This window comes from Tupaia chinensis, unplaced genomic scaffold, assembly GCF_000334495.1.
Source record: "Tupaia chinensis unplaced genomic scaffold, TupChi_1.0 Scaffold000502_1, whole genome shotgun sequence".
NCBI lineage: Eukaryota > Metazoa > Chordata > Mammalia > Scandentia > Tupaiidae > Tupaia > Tupaia belangeri.
This window is the reverse complement of record NW_006160014.1, coordinates 341,537-350,829: the sequence shown is the minus strand read 5'-3', so window position 1 is coordinate 350,829 and position 9,293 is coordinate 341,537. Positions and strand designations below refer to the sequence as shown.

The window sequence follows — 9,293 nt, the reverse complement described above, 5'->3', positions numbered from 1 at the left end:
AACATGTAGACACACACATGGTATTTTCTTACACAGGTCTGGTGTACACAAACCTCAGAGCACTTACACATGCATGCACATGTTCACATCATCCCTGCTTACATGTGCCTGTAGCTGTATGTACATGTTAAGTACCGATGGGCACAAATGTGTTCACATGTCAGCACTGTGGCCATTCCCGTTCTCTACCCCCTATTCCTGAGCAGCATGACTTGAGTTCTTATCACTGTTTATTAAAACCATTTATCCAAGAAAGTGTGGAGGTAAAAAAAGGGAGGTTGTTTTTGTTAGGATTGAGCCAGGGGACCTCAGAGGATGTCAGGAAAGGGGCCCAGGACAGTGGGGGAAGATGCCCCAGTGGGGAAGGGCTGGATAAGAGACTGGGAGAGCCTCAGTTGCAGGAAGGATGAGGGCAGGGTTGGGTGTGGGAAGACTTTGGCTGGGCTGGGCTCTAGTGGGAGTGGTAGGCGTGGAGATGCTTTCACCAAGCTCTCAGAGGGCTTTGTATGAGGAGCAAAGACCCATCCGGGGCCTCCTCACAACCATAAGGTACTTGAGGAGACCGGAGGCAGGCAGAGTCCTGGCTGACACCAGTTTCTGGAAGGCAGGAAAAGGGGTTCTGTTGTCCTCAGTTGGGGTCCAGGCCTGGTCTGCAAGGTTGCAGAGGGATCCTCTGGGATGCATTTTCTGCTTCAGGCTTCTGCTTTGGCTTCTTTGTCCGTGAGTACCTAGGGACAGAGAGCTCAGGAAAAGCCCTGGGCCCAGACCTGCTTACCCTGAGGGGCACAGATAGGGACCACATGCAAAGGACTGACCAGTTCTCCATGTCTTCCACTGTCTCTGGCAAGGGTCTATTGAGGGTTTCAGGCAGGAAGAAGGCGGCACTGGCTGCCAGGAGGGTGACAGTCCCATAGATGGCATTGGGCAGGAAGGGCTTCACCTCAGATGTGATTTTCACCAGTGGGGATATCATGCTTCCAATGCGGGCCCACACGTTACCTATGCCCATACCTCTTTGCCTAGGAGAGTTCAGAGCAGAGATTTTTTTTTTTTTTTTTAATTTGCTACAGGGTGCATGTGCTCACCAGAGAGAGACAGACGGAGAAAGAATGTGAGGGATAGGATCCTCCTGGGGGGATGGCTACACCACAATCACTCCCTGTCCATTTCTCCCTCTTTTTAGAATTTTGGGCATGCATGCATATGTATCTGGCTGTTTTTCAAGCCACTGGGTCTGAGATTCAAACCATACAGTCAGTCATGTGGGATCCACCTTCCTTGACCAGCACGTCATCAACTGGTTCTAGAATAAAGATTGGCAGCCTATGCAGGGTTCTTGAAGGATGGTTCTGGGGCCCGTGGACAGGGGAAAGGTGAGTGCTATAGTCCCACCTGATCCTGGGTCCGCTGGCAGGACCTGGCTCCAGGCCTAGCACCTACCGGATGACTGTGGGATACAGTTCAGTTGTGTAGAGGAAGAGGCAGCTGAAGGAGCTGGACAGGCATCCCTTTCCACATACAGCCAGTGCTGTCCTCAGGGTCGGCATGTCTAAAGAGGGAAGAAAATGTGGTGGGCCTTGGGGTTCAGTAGCACCTGAGGGTTCTCACTCCTCACCAGTCCTTGTCTCCCTTTCTTCTTTGGTTGCCAGGGAGCACAGATGAAAACTTAAAGCTAGGACCAGAAGATGGGCATAATGGTTACGTCACTGGACTCCCATGTAGTAGACTGTAGTTTGAGTGGCTTAAACCTCATGCCAGGTGCATGTGCACGTATGCCCAAGAGTTCAGGAAAGTGGGGTCTTTCCTGAACACTGGGCTCTGTTGTTTCCCCATCTCAACGCGGTTCTAGAATAAAGATTGGCAGCCTATGCAGGGTTCTTGAAGGATGGTTCTGGGGCCCGTGGACAGGGGAAAGGTGAGTGCTATAGTCCCACCTGATCCTGGGTCCGCTGGCAGGACCTGGCTCCAGGCCTAGCACCTACCGGATGACTGTGGGATACAGTTCAGTTGTGTAGAGGAAGAGGCAGCTGAAGGAGCTGGACAGGCATCCCTTTCCACATACAGCCAGTGCTGTCCTCAGGGTCGGCATGTCTAAAGAGGGAAGAAAATGTGGTGGGCCTTGGGGTTCAGTAGCACCTGAGGGTTCTCACTCCTCACCAGTCCTTGTCTCCCTTTCTTCTTTGGTTGCCAGGGAGCACAGATGAAAACTTAAAGCTAGGACCAGAAGATGGGCATAATGGTTACGTCACTGGACTCCCATGTAGTAGACTGTAGTTTGAGTGGCTTAAACCTCATGCCAGGTGCATGTGCACGTATGCCCAAGAGTTCAGGAAAGTGGGGTCTTTCCTGAACACTGGGCTCTGTTGTTTCCCCATCTCAACGCCTTCTCTGTAGGATATATGCGGTCCCCAAGCAATTCCTCATACTGTTCAGACACCACCATACTTGGCCTTGTGCAAGTCATATCTGAAAAGGAGCTTCAATGTCATTTAGCACAAAAGAGATATTTTTTAGATGAGAGACCTGAACCCCAGAAAGTATAGGGACCTACTCAGGTAACAGGGAATTAGGGGCAGAGCCAAAAGAACTGGAATCCTTGACACCCCAATTTCCAGTCTGTGGCAGCATCTTCCAGAGGATTCTGGAGTAGTCCCAGCCTCTTACCTGAGGGAACAAAGATGAGAGCCATGATGATCCCTCCTCCCAAGAACAATGCAGTGGTCTGAGTGATGTGCCGGCCCAAGTAGTTTATAGAGAGGAAAGTGACAAGCTTGGAGGGGATGTCGACAGCACCAAAGATGACCTGGAGGAGGTAGAGATTGACTCCAAATTCTTCTACACCCATAGCCAAACTGTAGTAAGCAAAACCAGTGGCAAACCTGAAGGGCAGAGAGAGATAAGTTAGCACCAGTGGCCAGGCAGAGACCTCTTGCCACAGTGATTGCTAGGATAATGAATAGTTGCATTTCTTGTGCTGACTACAACTGATCAGTAGGGCCTGCTTGAATGCCATTTTGGGGTTTCTGAGATTGATTCTGGGCTCAGCAAGAAAGTGCTAGAATTGATTTGCCATATCTGACATGGGCATGGTCTAGGTGGTGGGGGCAAAAGTACCCATAATTGACTCTAGTGAATCAGGATTGGAGGGAATCTTGGAGACCAAAGGAGGTAGTGAAATGTCTCTCTTGTTGGGGTAGCAGTTTAACATGCAAATTGGGGGAGGGGAGATTGGGCAGCACACTCGAGTCCTTCCAAAGGAGTCCTGGACAACTTGGATCCTATTTGCATAGGGATGGCCAAGATGGAGACGGGCCTCTGAATAGATCACAAGGCTTTGAGGGAGCTGTAGAGTGTCAGATAGACGAGGACACTCAAGAGAAACAGTTTCGGTCTTCAAGTCTGAAGCCCAGAGGGGCAGCCATGCTCAGTGGGGTTCCAGAAGGCAGAACTGGACCAGAGGGGCGCAGTGACAAGCAGAGTATGGGGAAATTGTTGTATCAGAGATGTGAGCCGTGAAGGGGTAGGAAGCATTTGCTCTCCCTGTGGGCATGGGTGGGTGTGTGACCTCAGGGGTAAGGAGATCCCAAAGGCTGGACCTTGGTGTAGGGTAGGGATACAGCAGATTTCAAGGGTTGGGACAGGGCTATGGTGGTCCATTGGAGGGGAATCCCTTGATTTTTCTTGCAGGTGCTATAGACCTTGCCCCATAGGTGAGACTATCAAAGGCTTCCTTCATTACCCCTGCCTTGGCAGGGTGTGGGTAGGGTTGGGTAGTGGGTTACCAGGCCAGGGAAAGACAGAAAGTCACTTGACGCAGGATGGGTATCCGGAACAGATCAGCTGTGCTGTTCGTGGCCTTGGCTTTGGAGAAGTCCTTCTGCAGGCTGAGTTTGAGCTCCTTGGGGCAGAGGAGGGGGAGGGGTACCATTAGTGATCAGTTGGTGGGTAGGGAGAAGAGAGGTGCAAACCTGGTACCACTACAGGAACTCGCTTAGTGGATCAGGTGCAATATAGGCTGTGAGCAGGGATAACAAAGGTGAGTGAGGGGCTAGCCCCAGAGGGGAGCACAGGGGTCTTGCCCCCAGACTGCACCACCTCTTTTTTTTTAAAAGAATTTTTCAATTTTAACTTTATTATTATTGTTATTATTTCCCAATTTGACCAGAGAGAGACAGAGAGAGAGAAAGAGGTAAAGTGAGAAAGGAAGTCACCAGGTCTGAGACCTTGCCCCATAGGTGAGACTATCAAAGGCTTCCTTCATTACCCCTGCCTTGGCAGGGTGTGGGTAGGGTTGGGTAGTGGGTTACCAGGCCAGGGAAAGACAGAAAGTCACTTGACGCAGGATGGGTATCCGGAACAGATCAGCTGTGCTGTTCGTGGCCTTGGCTTTGGAGAAGTCCTTCTGCAGGCTGAGTTTGAGCTCCTTGGGGCAGAGGAGGGGGAGGGGTACCATTAGTGATCAGTTGGTGGGTAGGGAGAAGAGAGGTGCAAACCTGGTACCACTACAGGAACTCGCTTAGTGGATCAGGTGCAATATAGGCTGTGAGCAGGGATAACAAAGGTGAGTGAGGGGCTAGCCCCAGAGGGGAGCACAGGGGTCTTGCCCCCAGACTGCACCACCTCTTTTTTTTTAAAAGAATTTTTCAATTTTAACTTTATTATTATTGTTATTATTTCCCAATTTGACCAGAGAGAGACAGAGAGAGAGAAAGAGGTAAAGTGAGAAAGGAAGTCACCAGGTCTGGGACTCGAACCATTGTTGGCTATGTGGGAGTCCAGCCTTTAACATCATGCCACCTGCCGGCCTGTGGACTACACCACATCTTGGCCCTACCTCCAAGCTGAGCTTTTGTCCTTCCTCCTTCTTGCCATTGAATGCAGCCACCTGTTGGAGTATCTTCAGGGCCTTTGAGGATTTTCCAGACAGGACCAACCAGCGTATGGACTCTGGTATCCACCTGGGAGCCAGAGTCAAGTCACAGTCTCCCCACTAAATCCCCCTGTGAGAGGCTAGAAGAACAACAGCCAGGGCCAAGGGTTAGGAGGTCCAGGAAACAAGCTGCCTCACTGCAGATTTCATGGAATTTGAACTTGGCCAAACTTTGCACCTGGGCTGCCTGCAGCCAGCGCAAATTCCAGCCTTCTCTTCTTTCCCTTCCAGAAGAGACATTCCTCTGCCCCCTACCTGGGCCACTTGTTATCATTGGGTATCTTCCTCAGCTAGGAGCCCCAGGCCCTAAGCCAAAGCAAGTGGGTCTTGGGAAGGGAGTAACCCGTAACTTGAGGCTGAACAGCTGGAGCGTCTTGTGTGTCCACCTTCCCAGCCTTCTTGGGATTGTATTCCCAGTATCTGTAGTGGCAAAGGGGCAGGGCTGCAGTTCCAGGTCAGCCTGGAAGTAAAAGTGAGGTCTATAGTCTAGAGGATGGACCCGAGGATCCTCTGATTCTTGCTGAGGACCAATTCTGCTGAAGAGGTGTGTGAGCACAGCATGGAGTCTCAGACTGGCGAGTGAGTGGTCACTTCTACTCTCCCTTGTTCCCAGGCTATACTTGAGGTTGGCTCACTCTGAGAAGTCCCTAAAGGTCAGTAGGTAAGGAGGAATGAAAGAGGCAGAGGGGTGGAGAGAAAAGTGATGTTTGGAGAAGTCTGGTCCAGTGTAAGGTCAGCGGTGGGCCCGATGGACACCTAGGACCTGGTTCCAACAAGGCCCTTGGGAGGTGGACTTCGACTACTGCTCCCAAATGATGGTGACAGCTTCCTGGGACCTTCACTATCTGCCCTCCTGGCCTTGTGGTTTCTGTTCCTGCCCTGAGTCATCTGAGCCTGCTCTCACCAAGACCATCTGTGACATCCTCCCAAACTCCGTGGCCTGGATTCCATCCTCCTCTCTTGGAGAATGACAGCAACAGCATCCAATTAGTACGTCTTCCTGTGTCCCAGGTCCACAAAACTCTGGGTGACAGATGATATTACTCAATTTTACCTAGGAAAATCTTGAGGTTTAGAGTGGGTGAGATGTGCCCAAAATCACACAGTGAAGGGGCTTGAGTTTTCAACTGTACATTGCTTGCCACCTACTCATATTTTGCCTCCCAACTCTGCTCTTTGTCTCCCCCCCATTCTATGCTGTGGATGGGCACAGGGCTTCACCTCAAACCCTCTGATCATCTTTCTTGATCTCTCTTCCTCAGGAACTTCCCCACTAGGAACTTCTAGTCTCATTCCCATGCTGAAATTCCATTCCCAGTTCTGCACCTTTCTGTGTGCTTTGGGGAATTGTTTTACTTCCTCAGTTTCCTCATCTATGAAATGGGGACAGTAATTCTCCACACAGATACCACAAACATCAGAGCCAAAGTAGGCTGATGCTCGGAAGAGGGCTTTGCACGCAGGAAACACTCCATAGAAGGCTACTTCTTTTCCTGAGCTCACTTGTGATTTCCCATTTTTTGGCTCAGAATTGTGGGATCCTTTTGAAGGGACCCTGGACAACCTGGATTCTATTTGCATAGGGAAGGCCAGGATGGAAAAGGGCCTCTGAATCAGGTCACAGAAAGAACTTTGAAGAAGCTGTAGTGCGTCAGACAGAAAAGGAAACTCAAGAGAAATTGTCTTCAGGTCTGGAGCATAGACAGGCAGCCATGTTCAGTGGGATTCCAGAGGGCAGAGCTGGACCGGAGCAGGGCAGTGACAGGCAGTGTATGGGGAAACTGCTGTGTCCGGGATGCAAGCCAATGAAGTGTGGGATGCATTTTCCCTCTTATGGGTCCAGGTGAGTGTGTGACCTCAGAAGGAAGACGACCCCTCCCCCCCAATGGCTAGACCTCCTAGAGACTCATTTTCTATGTTTCAGTGATTTCAGTTTTGACATGTTGATAACGAACTCTGCCATAACGAACTCTCAGGGTTTCTAACCCAGGCACCTTGATCCTTCCAGGTTCCCAGTCTGGGGCTTCTCTTTGGCATTTCCTTTCCTTTGTTCCAGAAGTCCCCAAACTCCGGAGATTCTCCCTTTAAAATACCTGCCAGATTTGACTCACCTTCCTCTGTCTGTCATACTCTCCCACATGGGTCTGTCTTCTGGGCTATTATTTCAGTCAGAACCTTGGTCAGGCCTGTCAGTACCACAGATACCTTCAAGGCTTACTGTCCCTCTACAGGAAGTTGAGGCCTCCACAGCCTCCTCTTGTCTCTCGTCTTAACCTCTCCAGCCACAGGACCTCTGACTGTCTCCCAGATAGCTGCCTCCTCCTGTGGCATGCCTTTGTAATATAACCCCTCCTACCAGGACTGTCTTTCCCTGACTTCAGGACAGATCCCCAGGGGCAGAGTTGGCTGGCCTGGTCAGGCATGGCCTTCCCCTGTTTGGCACTGGTGGACTTAAGGAGGCAGGTGAAGAGAAGAGTGCCACATACCAGGATAACAGGAGAAAGATGAAGTAGGGAACAGACACGGTTAACTGTAGCCAGCGCCACTGGGGGATGGCGTAGGCCAGGCCAGGCAGAAAGAACTGGCCTATGGTATAGCTGTAGCCAAGTACTGATGATGTGATGGCCCGCATCCGGGTGGGAACCCACTCCACACCTGTGGGAGAAGTCCAGGGACTAGATTAGAGCCCTAAGAAGCCCAGGAAACCTCCTTGTGAAGGCACCAGTTCCTGCTTCCCAGTGGCTTTTGGATCTGATCCTGATCCTAAGGGCTCATCATCCCTATTTCACAGATTCTACTGCTGAGGCCCAGTGAGGTAGGACTCAAACCCAGGTCGGTCTTAACCCAGGTCTGTCTTTTCCCAGCCCCTTGCTCTTGACCACTGCTTCTCCAGTAGCCAGTGACTTCCCTTGTTTTGCCTCAATTTCTTTTTCTGTAAAACGGGAATAATAGTAACACTTATTTGCATGCATGGACTGAATGTACTCTTATACTAAGCAGTGCCAGGCCTGGGATACGTCCTTAGTACTGATAGCTGCTATTGCGTTTGTTGTCATTGTTTCGTTCAGAGAGGCCTCTGAGGTCCTGAGAGGGCAGCACCTTGACTGACCAAGCCTAGACCCAACTCTCTCTTGGCTTCTGACTGGTGCTCCCTGTTTCCCCGCCTGCCCCCCCCACCTCCTACCCCGTGTGGCTCACTCAAAATGATGGTGCTCAGGCTGATGCCTGCTGTGCCAAAGCCAGACAGGAAACGGCAGACTAAGTAGATGGAGAAGGAGGGGCTGAAGGCAGCGCCTGAACCGCCAGCTGCTAGCATCAGATAGCCACAGGTCAGGATGATCTTGCGGCCAAACCTGCAGCTCAAAGGAGAGGAGGAGGCCGGTTAGCCACTCTGTGCCTGCCAAGGTGGGTGACTCGGCAGGCTTCGGGGTAAAGGGCTGGACACCCTTCCCTCACCTCCCAAAGGACCAGCTGGGGCATAAAACTCACTTCCCAGACAGGGCCTTGCTGGTAATTGCTATTTTTCAACAAGCTCATAATTAAAGGTTTGAGTTAATGAGTGATCTTTTCCATGTACACCACAGGTTAGCTGAGCAAACAGGGGTCAAAGGCCCCCCTGTCTCTAAGCAGTCCTGCCCTGCCTCCACCGCTGCACCAACACTAGGCTGTGTCCTATATCTAAAGAGCTAGGAGACGTATCTCCCTGGGTATGGGAAGGCCAGAAGACTCAGGTTGTAAGGGCTTTGGTGTGGACAGAAGGCTCCAGAAAGGGAATAGGACTTGCCCAAGGCTACACAGTGAGGCCCCCCTACTTATGTCTTTACCTTTTTTTGAGGGAACATAGGTGGAGCAGAGAGAAGAGGGATTGTTTGCATGGGTTGTGTGTTGGCGTCTCACCTGTCAGATAGGTATCCCAGCACCAGCCCTCCAATCAGCAAGCCTGCCATGTAGAGAGACTGGGCCAACTGCTTCAGTTTCCTGGAGTCACACACCAAGTCCCACTGCATGAGAGAAAGGCAGGGCCAGTCCACCTCAGTCCAGACCAGCCCACCCAGCCATACTCAATCTGTGCCCTCACATGGGCACTTGCCCTCTCAGCACCCTGACTTGGTTTCCTAGAGCCTGGCTCCTGACGTCCCAAGCACCGTGTCCTCTTTCAGCCTGGCCCAGGGTCCCTTGGGCATGCCTGTGTCACTTTGGGGTCCTGACCTGTGGTTGTGTTATGATAGCATTTCTCCAGCATGTGCAGCCTGTATGGCTTACAAAGTCTGCTCAGCTGTTACCTCCAGGTCTGCCCTCAAACCTTCCGGCATCTCCTCTAAGCTTACCCGAATTCTTGAGGCTCCTTGCTTGCCTCTTTCCC

General features: G+C 51.3%; 1 protein-coding gene across 1 annotated transcript in view; it reads right to left on the bottom strand.

Annotated features, from left to right (window-relative positions):
* Window positions 1-212: 212 nt before the first annotated feature.
* The window catches only part of SLC22A8 (solute carrier family 22 member 8), a 27,119-nt gene continuing 18,038 nt past the window's right edge, over window positions 213-9,293 (bottom strand). The window contains exons 3-11 of the mRNA XM_006156550.3: window positions 8,828-8,931; window positions 8,129-8,283; window positions 7,417-7,585; window positions 4,835-4,958; window positions 4,308-4,423; window positions 2,665-2,879; window positions 1,983-2,091; window positions 816-1,019; window positions 213-728 (exon numbers count right to left, since the gene is read on the bottom strand). Coding sequence (XP_006156612.1) covers window positions 629-728; window positions 816-1,019; window positions 1,983-2,091; window positions 2,665-2,879; window positions 4,308-4,423; window positions 4,835-4,958; window positions 7,417-7,585; window positions 8,129-8,283; window positions 8,828-8,931 — 1,296 coding nt within the window. The 3' untranslated portion in view covers window positions 213-628. The remainder of the gene's footprint in view (window positions 729-815; window positions 1,020-1,982; window positions 2,092-2,664; window positions 2,880-4,307; window positions 4,424-4,834; window positions 4,959-7,416; window positions 7,586-8,128; window positions 8,284-8,827; window positions 8,932-9,293) is intronic.